Below are 23,992 nucleotides of genomic sequence, written 5' to 3'. Positions count from 1 at the left end.
AAAGATTGGCGCAGAGCGTGAAATGATAGAATATCTTGTGAAAGAGGCATGGTCGTGATATCTTGCGGCGAAATACCAATGAGGGGAGATCCAGTGATGATTTTATTCTGCTGATACTGATTGTGTAGTCGTATTTTGAAGATATAAAGTGAGCGGCGCGGTTCTGCACAGATTGCTTAATGAAGATCATAAATAAAACGTAATAACTTAGTGCAAGTGCATTCGCTAAGCATACTTTGAGCGCAATTTTAGCAACGTCCTGAAACGATGTAGGGGCCTCGTAATTTGCAATTACAAGTTGCGCACGCTCGAAATAATAGGCCGCCGCTTCGTAAACGCACGCGCTCGCACCCTGGGAGATTCATACGCTTCCGTACGTCGTTCCGTGTTATCGCGCCATTCCCTGTGTTTTCCGATTTGCCTTTTCCGTCTTTCCCTGCAAATCGTAATGTTGCAAATTGTTTTTTCTGCATTTGATTGTTCTGTTGCGTAGTATGCATTGAGGGCTACGGCTCTTGCTCGCGTCTTTGCTTATTTGCTCGCAAATTATTTTTTTTTCTTTCGAACAATAGCTTTATTGATGAAAAGCATCGGAAATAGTTGCAAATTACAATCCAACTTGTTTTTGTTTGTTTTTGCTTTTTTGCGTGAAACTGCCACACCAACAAAAAAATTTGACGCTTCTTCGACGACCAGCGAATAATCTACTGACAAGTGCCGGTAGACGCATGTTAACCTAGCTTGTTTGCCACATGTCCCGTATATAATACCATGAAAGAATGAAATTTTCTTGCATAATATTTTATTTATTGTTTTACATTTTTGTTATTTTATGATAACGTTTCAAGCCATCTTGAACTAGCACACGGCCCCACAAAATACGCGAGTGTCTGAAGTCGTTTCGGCGAAATCCATCTAGAAGCTCCACGTTTTATGCTGCAAAGTTTTTGACTGCCGAACGTGGTGCTTTTCCTTCGGCTTCGCAACAATACTTTGGCGCTTCCGCGTTCTCCATACACTTGTTTCGTATAGATATTGCCTTCTGAGCTGCCCATGACTCATTCTCTGAAAATTCCAAACCCCTTTCGCATGTTTCAGCAACCGTCCCCTCTCTCTTTCAAGTCTCGTATCTCCCCAACTCTTCTCTGAGCTGTGCAATTTTCCACGTAGCGCGCTAACACCCTACCACGCGAAGCGCATTTCTTTCTTTGTGATTTTTTTAAGCGAAATTTATTGCCCCAGGCATCAATGATGGATGAAGGTGTGATGAATGATTTAGTAGAGATTAAATGAATAGAAAAATGTTTGCTGATTCGATAAAGTCCAGTAGAGAACGATGGTACGGTTCCTGCGTCCAGGCAATGTATGAAGCAGGGTTGCTTGGTGAAAGACCTGCTACCATCAGGTGCCGGATCCTTGTAGGCTTGAGAGCTGGGCAGTCCCACAGTAAGTGATGAATGCCGGCCTCAATGTCCTCGTGTTTACTTATTGGACACCCTGGCCGAGGAAACAATTCTCGGTTCTGAGGCCACTTCCGAGTAGTGGCTGGTGTGAGGGCAACCCCGACTCGGATCCTCCAAAGCGCAACCTCCTCTGCACAGGTAAGACTGCGGGGGAGGGCAACCGCACACGGAGGGATGAGAGCACGTGTGCAGCGCCGGAGGAGCTCCTTTCTTGATGAAAGGAGGGTAAAATTGTCCAAATGAAGAAGCCGAGCCGGTGATGAGTTTGTATTCTCAAGGCGGGTCGCTAAATCTGCCTGGCTTTAATAGGTCAGCAGATCCCGTGGGACGAACTCAATACGTACTGGCTGCGGGATGCGTGCCGCAAGCCGGTGTATGTCCTCGCATATCGTGGGACAGCGGCTAACACGAAGTAGCAACCGGACAACTTGAAGGGCGTCAGTGCGGATGACAACGCGGGCCGCAGGGAGCATAGTTATGTCGGCCACAGCACAGTGCTTCTTGAACTGCAACGAGCTCAGCACAAATAAACGAAGGGGGTTCCGTAAGCTGAAACCAAGAGGTTGGATTCAGGGCAGGTCTGTACGGGCAGTAGATAGCTGTTGTTGCCTTGCAGTCTTGTATGCTTGCGTCTACGTCGACAACAATGGATCCTTCAGGCAGGCAAGCATCTTGTTCCTCAAATTTTTGGCGAAGCAATGATGCCGAATGAGCAGATGTTGGCCGGCGATTATCTGTTGGCTTGTCGCCGCTGAGCTGTACAAACTTCCATGGGGGAAGAACTGGCGTTGGCGGTTGAAGAATGGAGTGGGACGTTGCATAAGTCCTCAGTGCATGCGTGGAATGCAATAGACTGGCCTTAAGGCTGCGCGCTTCACGGCGCTGCTGCCCCAGCTCATCAATGGTGTTGAGCTGCGCATTCTCTTGTAAAGCTATGACCGGTGTGATGCGTGGAAGGCACGTAATGGTCCTCATAGCCTCTCGGTTCACGGCTTCAAGGTGATCCCATTGGGCTCTTGTAAGATGTTGGATCTGGGCTTGATAAACAATACGTGGCTGCAGAACTGCCCTCACCAATTGCCGTGCAACGAACGAGCCTGCCCCACCTGTTTTAGGAGCAATTCTTCTAATCAAGCCCAAAGTCTGAATAGCTTGCCTTTTTGCCTGCGACAGCCATGCAGTCGCTGATCCTGATTGGTGAATCATTAAGCCAAGGATTTTTACACTTGGTCTTTCCTGTAGTGGGGTGCCTGATAGACAAAATTGGACTTGCAGCAAGTTTACGGCGTCCCCAGCGGTTGGTGACTGACGTGTATGTTGTTTTGTGCACGGATAGCTTAAGTCCGATGGATGATGCGTAATTACAGGTAACATCCAAGGCAGATTGAAGGGAGCCTCCTGAGTACGGAGATCTTGGTGAGTACTCCACACCGCGATGTCGTCAGCGTACTGAAGAAATTTTATGTCACGGATGTCATGTAAGCGCCAAGCCAGCGGGGTGAAAGCAATATTGAATAACGTCGGCGACAATAATGATCCCTGGGGCAGGCCGCAGAGAGGAACAAATGATCCGACCGCTTCGCCACTCAGGAGTATCGCAAATTTTCTCCCAAAAAATGACTGGACAAAACAACGCACCCTCAGAGGGAGATGAAGCATGTCAATGGAATTCAGAATGGCTGCATGACTGATGTCATGCGCCTTTTCAACGTCCATTGCTAAAGCAGTACGCACATTGCGGCTGCGGGTAGATGACAAAACGGCAGATGCTAAGACAGCCAACCCGTCCTCTGTACCAATATATAGACGAAAGCCGATTTGTGCTGGGTGACCAATATATGGACGAAAGCCGATTTGTGCTGGGTGATAAAAACTGTGCTGCTCTAGCCACCATGACAATCGTGTGGCTAGCATTTTCTCCGCCAGCTTGCACAGCGTAGGAGTTAAGGAGATAGGTCGGCGAGGTCCGTCGGAGGCTTTCCTGGTTTCGGGATAGGAATCACAACAGCGGATTTCCAGCACTCTGGCACTAAGCCATCCAACCATACTTTGTTATATTGTCAAGTAGTTGAGGGAGTGCAGCCCTAATCAGGTTCTTGTACACCTCGTACTGAATATTGTCCGGGCCGGGTGCTGTTTTCTGTTTAGCATCATCTATTTTTTTTCTCCATTTATTTTGGACAACAATACATGGTGTCCGCGGGGAGATGCTAAAGGAGACCAGGATGTCTCCTGACGAGGCCTAACACCCGCAATTACACGTCGGTGCAGATGGTGTGGAGTAACATATGAGAACAGTGGTACACCAAACACGGCGAGACAGGAATTCAAAGCAATTACACAAGCACTGGTCAGGTAGAAAATAATACTGAAGGGGTTATCAACAATGAGCAAGAGTTAGTGGCGTACAAAAAAAACATACATACAGTACAGTAGGAATAACAATGAAATGCAGCAGGTATGCATAATAAAATTTCACACGGGGGTTCAAAAGATGCCTCATTTTCTTCTTGAGTTGATGAATGTTGAAACTCTCTTGGGCACAAGCAATTAATGTTGGATATGTGTTGCATAAAACTGTTATTTTGTGATCTGTAGTCTGGGTGCCGTAGTTAGTACGAGGCCTAGAACCAAAGAAATTGTGCGCAAGTTATGAGTGATTGCTCTATTCAAATAAGAACGGGAAAAAAATTGAAAGTCATGTTTTATTTTTTGGTAGATTAGGAGTGCTAAGGAGTGTTTGTAGCATAGAAAAACCGGTGACACCTTACAAGAGGTAAACATGTCATTAGCACTAATAGTATATCTACCCAAAGTGCGCAAGGCTCTTTTTTGTAGAGCAACAACCTATCCGAGTCAGTTTTATTACATATTCCCTACACTAAGAGCCTATACACAATATGAGAGTGAATAAGAGAAAAATATAACTGTTTTTTTTATTTAGAGAATGGACACGCAATTCCATCTACGTCGACATCAGACGGCATTTGATATACATGCGCTGGGATGCCTGCCATATTTAAACTAGCTGATGAAGAAGGCACAGCATCGCATTTCGGGAAAAACTTTCGCGCTGCTTCTTTGGCGAAGTCATCTGGCTACAAGTTTGCCACGAAGCATGTGGTTGCCGCTGCGTCAGTCGAACGGCGACCACGTTCCATTGTACGGAATGCTCACCAGAGAGAGGCATTCGAGGATTTTGCAGAAAATTGTTCGCACCACGCATGCCACTGCCGCCGAGAGAGGTCGCGTTCATATTTGCGTGCCTTAGCTGTATGATAGTGCAATCGCATACGTGCCTGCGACGACGCAGGGTCTCTCGTAGCAGCCAGCTCGGGTTGACGGCGTGCCGCCCACAAGTTACGAAGGCCGAGGTCTGCTGCCGGTCGACCAAGATCAGTCCAGGTGGTAGTTGTAGCACTGTTGAGAGCTGTTTGTATGCGCTCAACAAGGATTGGCGAAGAATCTGAGGAGAGATTGTGCATACAGGAGCGGAAAGTGTCCCAGTTGATCACAGAACATTTGTAGCGTAAAAGTCGGAAATGTAAGGCGTGAAGACCGATGATGATAGGGTGATGATCACTTCCCAAGCAGTCTGGCTCCATGTGCCAAGAGGGAGTACCCGGACCCGACCACCACGTCAAGTCTGGAGCATAAGAAGCACTGCGAGTTTGACGCACTGGCCGTGTTGCGGTCCCAGGATGATTGAGCAGCACAAATTGGGCATCCGTGAAGGCGTCCCGCACACGCCTGCCACGAGGGTTTGGATTTGGGTACCCCCAATCCTGGAGAGGGGCGTTGAAGTCGCCTCCGACTAAAATCGGACACCCGGGATACTGCCGACGGACACTTGTTAGCCAGCCAAGATTAATACGGAAGGAAGCACCCCCGGCTGGTCTAACGTAAAATGAAACGACCACAATGGTTCCCTTCTTAAGTTTCGCAGCCACTGCCACTACCTCTTGATACGACGTGCACCAGTTTTTGAGAGCAAGGCGTACATGCGGAGAACGTTACGCAACCGCTTTTCCCTTGGGAGCAGCAGTTTGTACACGACGGTCTATCATTGAAGGATATATGTAGGCACTGAAGCCTGGAATCGATGGCAAGGCGTTTGTTTCCTGTAGCAGCATGGCCCATACCTAGAATTTGTGAATTTGTAGTCGGGTCTTGAGCTCTCCCACCTTCGTGAAAATGCCTCTGCAGTTCCACTGCAGCACACCAGCACGATTGGAACTTGCCATTTCTATTTACTAGCCCAAGTGCTGCGGAATCACGGACGTCAGGTTGGACAACTGGTTGACCATGAACCGGAGCAAAGAAGTAGCAGTGTTGTCCAGTGGCATTGCGGTAATCTGGGAAGAGGCGGCAGGAAATGACAGTGGTGGGCGACAGGAAGGCGACGTTGCTGCGCTATTGATAGATGCGGTGGATGATTCCGCTGCCCGTCTACGTCGAGCGAGCAGTTCACGGTGTTGCCGGAGCTTGGTGACCTCCGCTAAAAGACATGCGTTTTTTTCGTCGACTGCGGTCATATCGTCGTGCGGTAGTTCAGGCACACTGCGCTGCTTTGCTGGCTGTTTTCGGATGCGTTCTTTTCGCACAGTGCCGTTAGAGGACCGCTGAGATGAAGGATCATGCGAGGTGTGCTCAGGGAGCTCCGGCCACTTGTCGTCATCCCACTGGAGAGCTGCAAACCAATTGGATGCTGCAATGAAGTTATACTGTCTTGTATTGGCCATAGCTTAGTCATTAGACGACGAGCCTGTTGTGTTGCCTTTTGCTTTGTCGGACAGCTTGGAGATGTTATCTCGTGGTCGTCGGATTTACAAAGGCCGCATCGATAAGCCACTTTCCCTTTCGATGTACTTTCACCGGCAGCAGTGAACGGGCGGGATTTGTGCATATGTCCAGTACGGAAGCAGGTATAGCAATATACCGCACTCGGTTTATATGGCCGAGGCCGTAAAATACAACCATAATAGTACAGACGGGCTGGTAGCGTCAGAGGGCCTTGCAAGGTGACTATGCAAGAGCGCCCCTTTCCCATGCGTCGGGCCTGGATGACACGGTGCGTGGGACAGCACAGCTCACGCTGGAGGGCAGTTTGATCCTCAGTGATATCGACGTTGTAGACGACGCAGCGCTGCAAGTCGGTGCCTTCAACTAAATACACTTGTACTAGCACTGAGATTTCGCTTGTCAGTGAAATACTGGTGAGCGTTTGCAGCCATTCTACGGCAGTCAGAGCCGGAAGCCATACTGCAATGGTGTTGGACTTTGTCCTGGCTGTGAAGCCCCGAAAACATTTGGTTCCGAGGCATGCGTCCAAGTTAGCTTGTAAAATCTTCAGAAGGCGAGGATGCAGTTCTCTTCAAATAGGGCACGTATTTACGTGGGTGGCGGAGTTTTTCTTAAGAGGCTGTGCAGCCACTTTAGCAGGGACACCCTTTACGCACTTTCTTCTAGCAGTTTCTCGCATGCGCAGCTACGTGCTGCACTGTTCGTGCACCCTCCCCCCCCCCCCCCCAATAAAAAAAAATCTTCGTTTCTCCATCTTTCAGATGGAAATTTTTCTTGCGACCACACAAGCTCTGGAAAAAAAATGGCTATCCCCACTGCAGCCACCACCCCTCCTTCCCTGCATCTTCGTTGTCTCCCCTGTCATTCGTCACAGCGCGATGCATCGCCACGACACATTCTTGCCTGGACGAGTCTTGCCTTGTCTGGCACGGCGGCGCCCAATCGCACAACCAGCGCGGCGAAAGAGCATGCACACTCGAGCTTGCTCCGTTCTAGTCTGCGCAAGCGGAAACCCACATCTGATACTATATGAGAGCTCCGACGCGGTTCACTACCCTGGCCTGCAATACCTACTTGTAAGTACTACAAATATTTTATCTCGAGATACGTTCGGAAATGAATGTGATTTTGGGAGTAAGTGTTGCTTTCACTACATGCAGCTTTATTTTTTCCGGCAGTAAAAGAGAGCGAAACAAAGCACGAGGACGACTTGTATGTACCCACTCTCATTGCGAAATATCTGGCTTGACGTCGTGTGCAGTGTAAACCTGCTCGAATGGTAAGAACTTTATTTTTCGTCTTCCGTCCGATGAGTTCTTCAAACATTCACTACTTTGTCGAAAAGCGGCTTTGAAATCATGTGACCTGACATCCGATGCATTCAGGAATACATTTGTCATGTACCGATTATGCAGAACAGAAATCAGAATTACTTAGTGTTCCACTCCAGAGCAGCCGGTAAGGATATGTGTACTACTTCCGTACTGTTTCTCTTTGGCTTTCACACTTGCATGCGCAATTGAAAATCCGCAATTTCTGGTTAAAGCTTTTGCCAACGTTTTCTCTGAATGAAAAAAAGACATTACTCTGGATTGTCAGACCGGTGTTTTGTGTGGTTTTCAAGTCAGTTTCGAATCAAATATTACATGCAATTGTAACGACTAGGCTGAACTGTTGGATTAAAAGAAAAGTGTCCTGACTTTCTTCCGTCCAGCGTATTTATTTTTAACCCCATCCAAGAAACAAACTTTGTTGAAAACTTGTTTCGACGTCAATGTGGAGAAGCTACAACGTGTCGATCTTTACCTGAATAAAAAATGAGCTGTCAATTTAGAGACACGCAGTTATGATATTAAAACAAAATAATACATTAATTTCTTTCCAATATCACACTAATTTGTTTTTGCCACATTGAATATCTTTAAAGAAGGTGCGACGGCGCATTATAATAAAGTCAACCATTTCGAACAAGAAGAACTAAATTTCATTTTGTGCAATTAATGCGGTGTTAGCTACAAATTATCCTGTAAAATGTGCTGCGAGTGTTTTTACGCAGACTGTGCCTCACAAAATTCAGTGTTATTTAATCATTTCTGTTTCTGTTTTTTGACGGCCATATTTAGCTCACCATGACATCATGCATCTCTCTGGAGGTTCGACGCATCGTGAGGTCATCGTGAGGACGAGGAATTTGTTTGAATGCAGTGAAGAGTCCTCTTGGAAGAAGAGTGCAACGATTACTTCAGATATGACTGATCAGTTCACACGAGGACAGCTTCGTTAATCATTTTATGGATGTCTTAGCCGTGTTAAAACAACTTGCCGAGCTGCGTTGTCCAACCTGAATCATCGGCACGCAGCAAACTTAAAAATAAATGATTTTCCCACAGCCTCTGCCACCATGCTCTTGGGGCCTCCTTTCTTTTATTTACCAGCATGGCTGGTAGCCGCGCAAGTCATCCTGATCGTGCTAGAAGCGTGATCCTTGTAACTCGATAATAAACCGGTCTTTTTCCAGAATTCGGCATCCTCATTTATGAATATTCACTAGGTTGAAGTCATTTGCCAGTGGGTTGTTATGTTGCATGGGCCAATTTTCGATAGCAGGATACCAGTGTTTGAAATCTGGATTTCAGTGTTTGAAATCTGGATATGTCAGTGTTCGAAATCTGGATATGTCAGTGTTTGAAAGCTGGATATGCCAGTGTTTGAAAGCTAGATGCCAGTGTTCGAAAGCTGGAAAGCCAGTCCGAGGCTTTTACTGCCCCATGTCGCGGAACAAACGTCAGGCCTGCGTTGGCCGTACGTTGGCCCAAAACTGGCCTGAAAGTGCAGCCTGAAAGTGTCAGAGTGGTAGCGCTTTGCCTAAATGCCAATGCAGGACCGCCGTTCATGTCAATTTTTGACAATGATCGCCCGGTGTTTGCCCGATTCTGTTCTACTGCCTAGGTTGTCTTCTCGAGGTTAACATAGTCGGATGGCAATTACGATTTCGCCAGCAGAACGGAAGCTTACAGCATATTATGGGAAGCCTGTATTGCTCCCGTTTTTACGCGGCTTACCATCAAATGCGGGGCGGGCCAGGTGAAGGATCATTGGCCCCTTCGTGAGAGAAGTGGAAAGAGCGATTCCGGCGGAGCGAGTGGCAAATGACTCCTTCGTTGATATTTAATAGCAGCTAGCTCGCCCAATTTATGTATCATTTGCAGTAGATAACATCTGAGTGTTGTGGGGTTGAAATAACGGGGCAAATGCGTTCGCCCCGCTTAACCACGGCTGACAGTTGGAAACCGCCGCATCGCACCCTGTGATTTTGAGTGCACGCAGACCACGGCGGGCCTCGCTCTGAAGGGAACAAAGGAACGAAACTCTGGCTGACAAAAGCAAGCATTTATTGGTGCAACAACAAAATACGCTAAAGAATCGAAGTTTTCCGACTCACCACCAAGGCTACGAGTGAATGTTCGCCCACGCTAGGTCAAGGCAGAAGCTCCACGGCCGGACGAGACGAGTTCACAGGAATGTCCCCTTGAGGCCTCACCTCGCTAGCAGGTGGCAAAGCGCCGCGCCGAAACATCCGGACGCGACGAGTTCCCGAGCCGAAGAGAGCTGTATCACGCGCGCGGGAAACAGCTAAGTTAAGCTATCAAAAAAGAACGCTGAGGGGTAACACATCCTAGAGGGGACGAAGCAGGCCGAGTCACCACAGTGTACACGTGTTGTAGTACCCTTTCGATGCCTGGAGCATAGGCTTCAGGCGCCAGGTGGAGTCAATGGCGTCGCATTCCCGGCGTGGGATAGAGAATGCCATCCCATATCCAAATAATGGCAGCCCAACTTGAGGCATGCATTTGGCCCAACGGACGACATTCAGTTCGGTGCGAGGAGTGCCCGACCAGACCAGAACAGCGCTATGCTTGACCGAAATTCGGGATTGCCAGCAAAGTTACTACCATTTCTTCACGGCAAGGTGAGTGCAGTAGTGGATTATTGAATTGGCTGACATGATAGGCTTTATGCTTCAGCGCTTGTTTTTTTTGCGAAATGTTGGGGAAATTCAGCCACGAGGTGCGCATATGGAGCACAAGACAAAGCCGTCCACGGAGGCCAGCGGACACAAAGCGAACGAGTGCAGAAGCCGGAAAGACTTAGTTTGGTTTATGGGGTTCAACGTCCCAAAGCGACTGAGGCTCTGAGGGACACCGTAGTGGACGACACCGAATAATTTCGACCACCTGGGGTTGGTTAACGTGCACTGAAAGGAGCAAAGCAGCTGCTGCGGATCAGGTAGCAGCAAATCTGTTGAACGATGGAGGGGAGATTGTGCTGGAAAAAATACCCACCTTGTATCAGCAATGCTTTACGACCTCGAGCGTACGAGAAGCTTGGAAGAATGCTGGCATAATTATAGTCAGTAAGAAAAGGAGGCGTCAAGGTGTTGAAAAATTACAGACCGCTCAGCTGTAATAAATAAAATAAATAAAAATTCATAAATAAATAAAATCCCTGGATAACGCAGGACCTGCTGCGCAAATTAAAGGTTAAAAAAAGCTGTTTGCAAAGTTCGTTAAATCCCGTGACCCATCAAAGCTACAGAAATCTAAGAAATACCGGAATTCTCTTAACCGAGAGCTGAAATCCGCGAAGTTTAATTACTACAGCAGCGCTTTCTCCTCCATGTCTGGTAAAAATATGAGCGCGGAATGGTGGCAACTTAATAAAACTATTAAACCGGAATCCCAAACCTACTGTCGCCTCAGTAATGAAAGACGGCATAGCCATTAGCGGAGACGATCTCTCAAAGGCATTTAATGACCATTTTTCGAGCATCACAAAAACAATGCTCTTTTCTACCGCACCGACTGCCGGTTACGCTTTGCGAACACCAACTGTTGCTGAGTCTATATTCATTTTCCCCACAACTGTAGCTAAAGTCGTAGCAGTTTTTAGTAACCTAAAATGTAGCAGTGCAGCACTATTGTCAGGTAGCACAGAAGCCGAATTATTTTCGCGAGCCAATAACTTCCTGGAGTATCTTCACGAGTGGTGAAGAAATAATAATCTGAAAGTGAATTCTGATAAGGCGAATGCCGTTTTATTCCGAACAAGAAACAAACCTGTTCATGCGAACTTCACCCTATCACTAGAACGCAAAACGATTGCACTCGTGCAAAACATAAAATGCTTAGGAGTAATCTTCGCAGAGTGTCTCACCTGGGACGAGCAGATCAATCATGTTCGGAAGCAACTGAATCGCTTCAACCGTCTTATTTGCCAACATATGGACACACTTCCGTCTCAAGTAAAGGTCCTTATTTATCAAGCATTCTTTCTCCCATCACTGACATACTGTCTCACAGTTTGGGGAACGACGACCCAGCACAACATATCCAAAGTAATAAGAGCATAAAAGCGGGCAATTAGACTAATAGCAAACGTATCGTGCACCCACAGACATTCATACTTCATTAAATTTGGCATTCTAAAGATCACTTCTTTGTTTCCTTTCAGATTGCTATCAATGTACAAAACTGCTGTTATTACTAACAATGAATGCACTCTCTCGCTTCTAAAAATATCTCGCTATTCAATGGTGTATGTTACCCGCGCTCATTTTCCTTGGTCATTGCCTCTTTGTCGCACCAAATACGGTATGCAATCATTGTCTTTTATTATTTCAAAATACCTGAACATTATAAAAATAACAACATATCACTAAGAGATGTCACAGTGAAGAGCCTAAAAAACATTTTGTACCTTTTTGAACACGTTTAGCTTGAACTAAGATTATAACGCGGGTAAATTCTGCTTATGCTGTACACTTAGATGATGTTGTGCTTTTGTTTTGTAGTATTTACATCGCCTTTTTTTTTATTGTGATGCTAAATGTTGAAATGCTGTATTTATTTCATGTTCATACTTTAGTTTCTGTTTTGACTGCCTCACCTGTAGCTGTCTTGTGAAGAACTGAGGCAATAGGCTGCCTCGGCAATGTGGGCGTAGGGTGCCTGTCAAGCAGCATTTAAGCAGCTTTTTTCCCTGCGTCCTTTCTTTCTGTGATACCAGTACCACTAAGAGCGCGAAATACACTTGAACTTCAACAACTTCAATAACAAAAATGCAATACAAATACAACTACAAAAATACAAATAGAAAAAATACAGAACACAACTAATAATAGATGAAGAAAAGCATGCACTGAAGAACAACCACGCTCAAAAAGACAAAAACACTAATGAAATGAAAAGAGACGCGCAAAAGATCTGTGCGCCATGTCACACATCAGATAAGAATGATGCGAAATTGACCTTCAGTGCAGAACTCAGTGACGCCAGCCGGTAGCCTGTTCCAATCATTGATCTTCCGTGAAAAGTACGAAGCTTTGTAAATATGCCTTACATTTAATCTCTCCTATCTTCCAGTGATGATCAAGTCGTCTAGAAAGAAAAGTGAGGTTGAAGCAGGTACCGGTCTTTGTCAATGATCAACCTTCCAAAATAGATGTGATGCATGATTTGAAACCTCAAATGTTTCCTACGGTTAGCTATAGATCCCCTACCATGGTGGTTTTTGAGAGACGTGAGACTAGTTGCGAAGCTGTAAATATTGGACACAAATCTCGCAGCATTATTCTGGACGCGCTCGAGCATGTCACATAAGTAAGCAAACTGAGGGTCCCATACAGGGCAGGCATATTCAAGAATTGGTCGTATGTAAAGGAAATACAGGAGTTGTTTGGCATTATACATCGCTTTATTGAAATTTCTTTTTAAGATATTAAGCATTCTGCACGCCTCGGATGTGATATAGTCAACTTTGTCGTCCACGTTAGGTTATATGTAAAATAAACACTGAGATACCTACATTCAAGTACTTTTTGCAAGGGAATATAATGTAATGAGTAACTTGTTTGTAAAGGGGAACGCTTTCGAGTGAAGGAAATAAAATGGCACTTTTTAGCGTACAAAGACATTTGCCATTTTGAGCACCAGCACTGGATGGAATCAAAGTTTTGCTGAAGTTTTAAGGCATCAGAGGAACTTTCCATAACATGGTAAATGACACAGTCGTCAGCATATAGCCGAGGTTTGCAGGTAAGATCCAAGACAATATTATTGATATGAATCAGAAAAAGAAGAGATCCAAGTACAGACCCCTGCGGTACACCTGAGGAAACATTTACGAAATCTTAGTGCGAACCATTAATCAAAACTCGCTGTATGCGGCCCTGAAGATACGAATAAAGCCAGTCGATGACAGTGGGGTGCAGACCAAGACAACTTAACTTATGCAATAATATCAAATGAGGTACAAAGTCAAAGGCTTTCTTAAAATCTAGAAATACGCAATCTACTTGAGAGTCACGGTCATAGGAAGAAAACAGGCCATTACTAAACTCAAGCAACTGAGTAGTACACGAAAAACTTGACCTAGAGCCATGCTGAACTTCTGCAAAATACTAATGAGAGTCAAGGCGTTTTATGAATGCGCTATATATTATGTGCTCCAACGTTTTACAGCACAAGTTGGTTAAAAAATCTGCCGATAATTAACAACAGAGCTTTTTAGACCACTTTTGTGCACTGGTACCACATTAGCATTTATCCAGTTATTTGGTAGAGACGCCGAATTAAGAGAGGCTCGGAACAAGACCACTAAGTAATGAGATGTTTCATTCGCGCATGACTTTAAAACAAAGTTAGGAGCACCATCAGGACCACCGACAGAAGATGAATTGATATCACTAAGCAATTTTAACAGGCCTTGGTGAGAAAAACTAATCCACACATGGTTTCAGTAACAGATTCATTGAAGCAGCATGTCTTATCACCATAATTAATAACAAATTCACCATCGAGGTTTAAATTCAGGATTCCATCTGGTTCACGTTCGTTGTGCTTCAAAAACGTCCACAACTCTTTGGGAATACTACGCAGTTATTATCCCAAGTCATTTAAAAAGCTATCCTTAAGAGCTTTAATTTCAGTTTTAGTGTACTACCAAGAGCACGAATCGACTGCAATACTGCAGGGCACCGTTTTTTTTTGTATGTTTCAAGGAGATGATGTTTCTTCCCAACAAACACAAAACCTCCTCAAAATCTCCCAGAAATATCCCATCAGGACATTTGGAATGTCCCCAGAAGGTCCTCATTTTCCCGAATACATCCAAAAAACGTCCCCACAACTAGCCGTGTCTAAAACGTTATGCGTCCCAGGGACGGCCCCAGAAGGTTAATTCTAGATTTCACGGCTCTAGCTCAATAAAATTATTCTTTTTCATGCAGACTTCAGGCATCTAAGCGCACATATGTGCCAAAGTTCAGGCACATGCTTACAGTACAGGTGGTGTAATACATCAGTCCACTGGCGTGAATGCTTGCTGGCTAGGCCATTCAGACTTACCTGTTTACATGAAATGTGCTTTAACAAGGTGAAAATTTGGGCTGGTTGATGCTTGAACTTGTCACGGGAGCAGCGCAGCACGAAACAAAAAAGAGAGAGGCGGGACACGACGCTGAATAACAACCATATTTTTAATTTACGTTCATCGAATATACACATCTCGCTCGTATAAGAAGGAAAAGAAAAAAGCATGAAAAACGCGCCAGATGTACACGTGGTGAAATATTAAGACATCGCACGCAGATAATCAACTTCTCTGTCACGAAATTGCCCCGCCGCGGTGGCTCAGTGGTTAGGGCGCTCGACTACTGATCCGGAGTTCCCGGGTTCGAACCCGACCGCGGCGGCTGCGTTTTTATGGAGGAAAAACGCTAACGCGCCCGTGTGCTGTGCGATGTCAGTGCACGTTAAAGATCCCCAGGTGGTCGAAATTATTCCGGAGCCCTCCACTACGGACCTATTTGTTCCTCTCTTCTTTCACTCCCTCCTTTATTCCTTCCCTTACGGCGCGGTTCAGGTGTCCAACGATATACGAGACAGATACTGCGCCATTTCCTTTCCACCAAAAACCAATTATTATTATTATTGTCACGAAACGCTATTGAAGGTATGCAGACACATACGTCGCTCTTTGGTCGGATGTTGAAGGCTTCTTCAATCTCCCTAATTCGTTGATCGAAATAGGACGGGATGACCATTGTGTTGAGAATGATGCAGCGATGGCGTAGAGGTAGAGCATCCGCCTCGCGTGCAAGAGGGCCGGGGTTCGGATTCTGGTGCCGCGCAATTCTCCACCGGGTTTCACAAAAAAAATCCGCGTGTCGATGGAATTGCATAACCAGGCCTGGAGTGCGGCCTGATCTCGGTGACCAGAACCGACAACGCACTCCCTCACCAGAGCAGGACTTGGCTACCCTGGTGCAGTTCTTGGCCACAACCTTCTATGATCAAACCAATTAACCCTCGGCCCTCAGTCCCCAGCGGCTGCGCAGCAACTGGCCACGGCGGCGGTCAGACCTGTGACGCAGCGAAGGGTGCTAAGAATCTCTGGCTCCGCACAGGCCGCCATTGGAATCTGAACCTGGCAACGTTTAACGCTAGAACTTTATCTAGTGAGGCTAGCCTAGCAGTGCTGTTCGAGGAACTAGCGGGAATTAAATGGGATGTGATAGGGCTTAGCGAAGTAAGGAGGACAGGTGAGTCGTATACAGTACTAAAGGACGGACACATACTGTGCTATCGCGGATTAGAGGCTAGACGATAACTAGGTGTGGGATTCCTCATAAATAAGGATATAGCTGGCAACGCACAGGAGCTCAATAGTATTAACGAGAGGGTAGCAGCTATAGCAATTAGGCGGAATAGGAGGCACAAGCTGAAAGTGGTGAAGGCCTACGCGCCCACATCCAGCAATGATGACCAGACCGTTGAAAGTTTCTATGAGGACGTAGAATTGGCAATGAATAAGGTAAAATCACAGTACACTGTACTGATGGGCGACTTCAATGCGAAGGTGGGCAAGAAGCAGGCTGACGACCACGCGGTAGGTGACTATGGGATAGGCTCTACAAATAGCAGGGGAGAGTTAGTCGAATTCGCGGATAGAAACAATTTACGGATCATGAATGCCTTCTTCGGCAAACGAGGAAACAGGAAGTGGACCTGGAAGAGCCCCAATGGTGAGACTAAAAATGAAATCGACTTCATACTATGCACTAAACCTGGCATCATACAGGATGTGGCCGTCCTCGGAAATTTGCGTTGTAGCGACCACAGAATGGTAAGGTCTCGAATTAGCTTAGCCTTGAAGAGGGAACGGAAGAAGCTAGTCAAGAAGAATACCATTAACGAGTTAGCCGTAGAAGGGAAAGCACAGGAGTTTAGGATAGCGCTGCAAAACAGATATTCGGCTTTAGCTGAAGAAGACGATCTTGATGTTCATACAATGCACGAAAATCTGACATCAATAACTGCGGAATGCGCAGTAGAAGTAGGCGGCAGGACAGTTCAACAGGATACCGGAAAGCTATTTCAGGTGACGACAGATCTGATTAAGAAGCGCCAAAGCATGAGAGCGTCTAACCCTACCGACAGAATAGAACTAACAGATCTATCAAAGTTTATAAATAAGCGCAAGGTACCCGACATAAGGAAGTTTACTATGGAGAGAATCGAGCATGCGCTAAAGAACGGAGGTAGCCTAAAAGCAGCGAAGAGGAAACTAGGCATAGGTAAAAACCAGATGTATGCATTAAGAGACAAGCAGGGCAATGTCATTAGCAATATGGATAAGATAGTTAACGTAGCTAAAGAGCTTTACACAGACCTGTACAGTAGCCAATGTAATCAGAGCACTAATAAGAAAGACAGCAGTGCACAGCAATGCGTCATCCCGTCAGTAACGCAAGATGAAATAAAGAAAGCCTTAGAAGGAATGAAAAGGGGGAAAACAGCTCGGTAGGATCAGGTAACAGCAGATCTGTTGAAGGATGGAGGGGACATCGTGCTAGAAAAACTAGCCACCCTGTATACGCAATGCCTTATGACCTCAACTTTACCAGAAGCTTGGAAGAATGCAAACATTATCTTAATTCATAAGAAGGGAGACGCCAAGGACTTGAAAAATTACAGGCCGATCAGCTTACTATCCGTTGCCTACAAAGTATTCCTAAGGTAATCGCTAATAGAGTCAGAGCAACGTTAGACTTTAATGAACCAAATGATCAGGCATGCTTTCGTAAAGGATATTCCACAATAGATCATATTCACACTATCAATCATGGGATAAAGAAATGCGCAGAATATAACCAACCTCTATATATAGCTTTCATTGATTACGAGAAAGTATTCGACTCAGTGGAAACCTCAGCAGTCATACAGGCATTAGGCAATCAGGAGGTAGAAGAGCCTCATGTCCAAATACTGGAAGATATAAATATCAACTGCACAGCTACTCTAGTCCTTCATAAAGTCAGCAATAAAATTCAAATAAGGAAGGGCGTCAGGCAAGCAGACACTATCTCGCCAATACTATTCACCGCATGTTTACAGGAGGTATTCCGAGGCCTGAATTGGGAACAGTTGAAAATAAGAATAAATGGAGAATACCTAAATAATCTACGATTCGCTGATGACATTGCCTTGCGTAGTCACTCAGGAGGTGAACTGCAAATCCTGATCAATGAGTCAATGAGTTAGACAGGCAGAGGAGAACGTTGGGTTTAAAAATTAACATACAGAAAACCGAGGTAATGTTCAGTCTAGCAAGAGAACAGTACTTCACAACTGGCAGTGAGGGCCTGTAAGTTGTAAAGGAATACGTCTTCTTCGGGCAGGTAATGACAGCTGATCCGGATCATGAGAGGAAGATAACTAGAAGGATAAGAATGCGGTGGAGCGCATATGGGGCGTTCTCTCAGATCATGAGTGGCAGTTTACCAATTTCCCTCAAGAGAAAAGTGCAAAGCAGCTGTATCTTACCGGTACTCACCTACGGGGCAGAAACGTGGAGGCTAACGAAAAGAGTTCAGCTTAAGTTAAGGACAACGCAGCGAGCGATGGAAAGAAAAATGATAGGTGTAACTTTAAGAGATCGGAAGCGGGCAGAGTGGGTGAGGGAACAAACACCGGTTAATGACATCCTAGTCGAAATCAAGAGAAAGAAATTGGCTTGATCAGAGCATGTAATGCGAAGGCAAGATAGCCGCTGGTCCTTAAGGATAACGGAGCGGATTCCAAGAGAAAGTAAGCGAAGCAGGGGGCGGCAGAAGGTTAGGTGGGCGGATGAGATTAAGAAGCTTGCAGGCAAAGGGTGGATGCCGCTGGCAAAGGAGAAAGTTAATTGGAGAGACATGGGAGAGGCCTTTGCCCTGCAGTGGGTGTAGTAAGGCTGATGATGATGATGACGATGATGACGATGATGAGCAGCGCAATACAGATGTAATTTCAGTTTATTAGATGTGCGCTTTGCATTTAAATGAATACAAACAGGAGACGCATATGTATGCACCATTTAACACACAATGTACAGAGCACTACGACACCAGCATATAATAAAGCCAAATTTTTCTCTAGCTCTGAGAAATCTGAAAAATAAAGCAATAAAAACATAATACAGGCTGAAAGTTGATGCACCTCAAGCAAACAATCTAAAGGGCACAAAAGCATATATGCACACGCAAAAGCAAGTACATGTAAAGAGCAACCTGGGTGTCAAAGAAACAGACGATATGGGCGTACGATACAGAGACGCGGTTTCAGGTCACGGATATTCTGCGGGGTGAAACCTCCCTCTCGCTTTGCCTCTCGCACGAGCCTCGGAGTAAGCTTGAGCGTGTTTTCAAAACAGGAAAAGAAATTAATTCTACGAAGCGAAAATAAAAAAAAACGAGCATAAACCAACATACCTTGACGACGTTGCCAATGAAAACCCGGGGATGAAATAAAATGCTGCAACTATATACATGAATTCAACGCAGCCTTCTGTCCTGTGCCTTCTTACGGCACAGCGAACGCTCAAACATACGCCTTACATCCTCGTTACACCCCCGTTTTATTTTCTTGTGTCTAAGTGTGGAGATAAGACTGAAGTTCTGAAAGGCGCAAAAGGCACACACACACAGGAAAAAAGGGGGATGACACAAAGAGCGCCTACTACCAACTGAGTTTTTTGCGGAAACACCCTCTTTTATAAGCCAAGACATATCAACCACGAACCGGAAGCAGGAAAACACATAATCATGGTTTGAATTCACATTTCGAAACACCATCGGCAGAAAAGAAAAAGCCACCAGAAAAAACAAAAAACCCCAGAATCTAGAACTACACGTGGCCGTCTAAGAAACCCAGCTCCTGGCGGCAGAGTTTAATGGATGAAGTGCTAATGCACGTCGACCCAACTTTCTGTATATGGTAGGCTTCGATACTCTCTCTTTCAAATCGCTCCCTGCCTCTGCCGATAAACGTTGCCTGTTCCAACACCGGTCCACAATCTCTGCATTCCCTAAGACTGATAAGACTGCTTGGAGCCGGATGGAAAAGGGGAACGTCTTGAGGTTGGAGCCCTGGCTCGCCGCACCCATGGTATAGCAGACCGCGCGTGCGGCACAATAAGGCGTGGGAGGCGAGATCAAGGGGATCAAGGCACAAGTAATCCGGTGGGGGGTGGGTTGAAAGTCAGCGACGCGAACACAACACAAACTATGCCGGTGCGACAGGACGGCAATGTAGGTAGAGCAGGTTAATCCATGGGCACTCACATCAAGAGTCTGGTGGGCTTCCGAAGATCTCTCCCGCCTATGACCGCAGTGGACGGCCACGCTGCCACCAGCAACACGCCACAGTCGTCGGAGGCGCTGAGGGATGCAGAGTGCGCGCTAGGAGTCACCCATTGCCTTGAAATCCGCTGTCGCGAACGACGCCTGTAAGAACGCCATTGTGGTGTAGGGCCGTGAAGCTGCGCAAAAGACTTGCGATGCGCCGCGCGCCGCTGCATCAGTTCCAAAAGGAATTATGTGGGCACACCAAGGTGCGCGGGAAAGCTGCCATGAATCCGTAGCTACGAAGTTCACGACAGCCCAGTGATGAGAGCAAGAGCTGCCGCGCGCTGGGTCTTGCGCGCGAGCGGCTAGGGGCTGCGCGAATACGTGTGCGCAAGATGGCTTCCGTCCAGCGAGGAAGCCGGGCGAGCGCAGCGAGGAAGTCGGACGAGCGGTGGGAGGCCATTACTGCGCCTCTGCAAGACAGCGGCGTGACGAGGACTGCTGGTAGTTGGAGATGCCTGCAGGGACCGCCGCACCGTGCTGAAGTTGGAAACACTATAGAAGACTGGCACGTTGGTTACCGCCGCTCCCGGCGGTGCGATGAAAAGGCAGACCGCCATCGCCTGCCTGCCTGCAGCATGGGTCCGACGGCCCACGATAGAGATGCGGGGTGAAATGCGCTTCCTTCGGCTGTTCGAACAAAACTGCTTGATTTCTCAAAAAGGCGAGTGCAAGAGCAAAACCTTCTCCCCTTGTAGCTTTTGGCGCGAGGGAGAGAGAAAAGAGAGCAAGGAGTCAATTTGTATTTTTTGTTGGAAAGCATTGGTCCCAAAATCGTGCTCCCAGTTACCTTTCTGGGACCAAAATGCTATGATTTGTTTTTGTTTCTGCTTAACACCCTCGAAAAAAAACGTTTCGAAGACATTAGTGGGCGCACTTCCCCTTTTCTTGTGTTTCTGTGTCCTGCCTCTACATCCTGGAAATGTTCGATAAATGTTTTACTGGGACAGGGACATTCCATCCTTTGTGGGCGCACCTGGGGAGATACGTTGTTTGCTGGGTTCCTTATAAGCCGTCTGGTGTGCCGCGGAATCCACGGTTTTTCGGGGCGGCGCTTTCCAGAAAGAATTTTGGATGGGATATACTGATCAATTAGGCATTCCAGCTTATTCTTGAAAACTTCCCAAATAGAACTACAATCCAGATTCTGGCTAATAATAATAAATTCAGGAAGGAAAGACGAAACTTAGGTCACCATTGATGTATAGTCACCCTTATTAAAAAGAAAACCTTTCGAGGTCGACCTCTTGGACTTAAATATGGAAAATGTCGAACATTAGCGACAACACAACTGTGGTCGCTTATTCCTGGTATGATCACAGTGTCACGCAATACTGAAGGCCGGTTGCAGAACAGTAAATCTCTAACACTGAAGATGAGTGCTCAGTTTCCTGTGTGGGCTCAGTGTAGAACTGATATAGGTCATTAGTAGTAATTAATTCATTATAAGGTGAAAACAATGAAAAATGGTTCGTACGAAGAGGTTTGTAGTCTACCCATTTGAAATCAGGCATGTTAATGTCCCCGCCAAAAAGAAACTCATTTTTTAAGCTGAGTAGAAATTCACACAGCGATCTGGAAACGTCAAGGAGGACGGTAGACTGAGCAAAATCGCCAAATTCTTTCCATTGTTTTGTTGAAGGTTGCACCATACTGACTCGCAACCAACTAGGGGTGCTGTTATTAATGAAGAGCTAAAACACTGGTCAACAAGAAAGACCCCTCAACCATGCAAGTGTCGATCGCTACGGTGCGCGTGATAACCGGTGGGAAATACTTCAGAGCTGAGAACAGAATTGCCCAGCCATGATTCAGTGCCAATTATAACATGAGGTTGTACAGAGGAAACAAGAGTAGCAAATTCAATAATTTTATTTTTGGTACTCCTGCAATTCACGACGAGAGTTAACAATCAAAATCTGATGACGCCAAGGGCACGGAATGAAAGGTGGGCACGAGCAGCGGTGCGGGCAGTTGCCTCTCTTTTTGTCATTCTCGAAGCTCAACGACTCGGTCATGTTCACAATAATAGACAAAACACTTTTTGTTGCCAAGGAGCTTATCAAATCGCAACATGGAAGGAAAAGCCAGGTCACGTGCGTATTGTGAAAGCCTGAAGCGTGCCTTTCTGACTGCGGACGCGAAGTCTTCGCGTATGGCAAACTTAGTGTCCTTTTAGCTTAGGGCCGCATGCTAAGATATTGTCTTTGACTTTAAAACTACAAAATTCAACGACAATCAATCGGTGCTTCCCATCAACAAAGCGACGTATTTGATGAGCCTTGTCGATGCTTTCAGGTGGAATATTTTGGTTACGATGAGACGAGAAGATTTCGCGCACATTTTTTTCAGATTCAGACCAACTCTCAGTTGCGGAATCATTTAGACCTAGAATAAGCAAATTATTCCTGCAGGACCTATAGGAAACATCTTCAAAACAGGCCTTAAGATGAACAACGTCCCTGGTCAAGGTGTCAACAAACGATGATGCGTTTGAATCACCAGCCCTTGCGGCCATCCGTGAGGGATGCATGTTCTCTAGTGTAGCGATCCTGCCCAGTAAACATGTTAAGGACGTACTTGTAGCATCCTGCTGCTGTTTAAACATATGCTGTTCCTGAGGGAACTGCAAGTGATAAAGTTCTAGTCGTTCTATTCCAGCGTAAATGCCATCAATTGTTTCATTATCCGAATTCATCTTGTGTGTATCAAAACCGGGACCGGGGTTGCTCTCAACATCACCGCATCTCAACAGTAAAACTTGACATAACAGACCATGACCATACTTCAACTTAGCAACACACTTTTTCATAACACAAAGCAAGTCATCGGGGCACGACGCGGAAGTAATACATCGATTGAAACTACATTAGCATGCAGCGGGAAACCGGTAACCAACCTGGGCGAAAAACAGTTGTAAACGCATGGCCGATGCAATGTCGCGCCCCAGCTGGCCGGCTTGAAACTCGCGAATGAATATCCGCCCCTCGGAGATAGTGCTGCTAGTGCGTCCTTGTTGCCAGATCAACAGTGTGATCGAATCCAAACTGGGAGGCAGATGCGCAGGTGGTACGCAGCAGCTTGTCATCGAGGCATCGTCAGCAGCAGCCGAGCTGAGGTTGATGTTAACAGCCGCATGCTTGGGTGCTTTATCCAGCTATATATCCACGTACGATCTGTAGAACCTTTTCGTTAGCCTCCACGTTTCTGTCCCATTGGTGAGTCCGGTAAGATTGAGCTATTTTATACTTTCCTCATACGGGAAATGGTAAACTACCATTCATGATCTGAGGGAAGCTGCCAAATTCGATCCACTCAATTATGCTATTTATTTCGCTCTCGTGATTCGGCCCTACGGTCACTACCTTTGATAAGTAGACGCATTCCCTTACCACTTCCAGCACCTCGCTACCAATTGTAGACTCCTATTCGCTTCCAGGATAATTGCACAATATTTTGGTTTTTGCACATTAATTTTAGACCCACAGTACTGTTCTGCCTGTCTCACGAATCGATCATGTTCTGCAGTTCATCTTCTGAGTGAATTAGCAAGACAATGACATCAGCGAATCACAGTATACTAAGGTATTCTCTATCAACTCTTCTCCCTAAATTTTCCCAATCCAGGCCTCTGAATGTCTTGTAAACAGAGGGTCAATACTATTGACGAAATCATGTCTCGCTGTATTGTCGACAGCCATTCTTATTGGAATTTTATTCCTAACTTCATAGACGACTGTCGAAGCTGTGCACACGGTATAGACATTTTCCAGTATTTTCACATAAGGCTCTTTTTCACATAAAACATGACTGCTGAAGTTTCGAATGAGTCAAATTCTTTCTCGTAATCTCTTAAGGCTGTAAATATGGGTTCGAAATACTCTGCTCATTTGTGTATCAGTGCATTGACTGTGCGAATATGGTCCGCTTGTCGAGTACCCTCTTCGAAAGCCTGCTTGATCATTTGGTTTATTGAAGTCAAAGGTTGTCCCGGCTCGAT

General features: G+C 46.0%; 2 protein-coding genes across 4 annotated transcripts in view; one reads left to right on the top strand and one right to left on the bottom strand.

The window, feature by feature from the left end:
• Positions 1–7,462, top strand: part of LOC144127825 (acid phosphatase type 7-like) — a 160,194-nt gene extending 152,732 nt beyond the window's left edge. Inside the window, exons 11-12 of one of the 3 annotated variants that reach the window (XM_077660772.1) lie at positions 7,028–7,342; positions 7,427–7,462. In XM_077660772.1, the coding sequence (XP_077516898.1) occupies positions 7,028–7,342; positions 7,427–7,447 (336 nt within the window). In that variant the 3' untranslated portion in view covers positions 7,448–7,462. Of the gene's footprint in view, positions 1–7,027 lie in introns of all 3 variants that reach the window. The other 2 variants (XM_077660773.1, XM_077660770.1) reach the window with 2 other exon arrangements.
• Positions 7,463–19,151: 11,689 nt separating this feature from the next.
• Positions 19,152–23,992, bottom strand: part of LOC144127822 (rifampicin phosphotransferase-like) — a 685,750-nt gene continuing 680,909 nt past the window's right edge. The window contains exon 39 of the mRNA XM_077660767.1: positions 19,152–20,091. Within this exon, the coding sequence (XP_077516893.1) occupies positions 20,054–20,091 (38 nt within the window). The 3' untranslated portion in view covers positions 19,152–20,053. The remainder of the gene's footprint in view (positions 20,092–23,992) is intronic.

The sequence above is a fragment of the Amblyomma americanum genome, chromosome 4 (assembly GCF_052857255.1).
Source record: "Amblyomma americanum isolate KBUSLIRL-KWMA chromosome 4, ASM5285725v1, whole genome shotgun sequence".
NCBI classification, from domain to species: domain Eukaryota; kingdom Metazoa; phylum Arthropoda; class Arachnida; order Ixodida; family Ixodidae; genus Amblyomma; species Amblyomma americanum.
The sequence above is the reverse complement of the archived record's forward strand: the minus strand, read 5'-3'. Positions and strand labels throughout refer to the sequence as shown.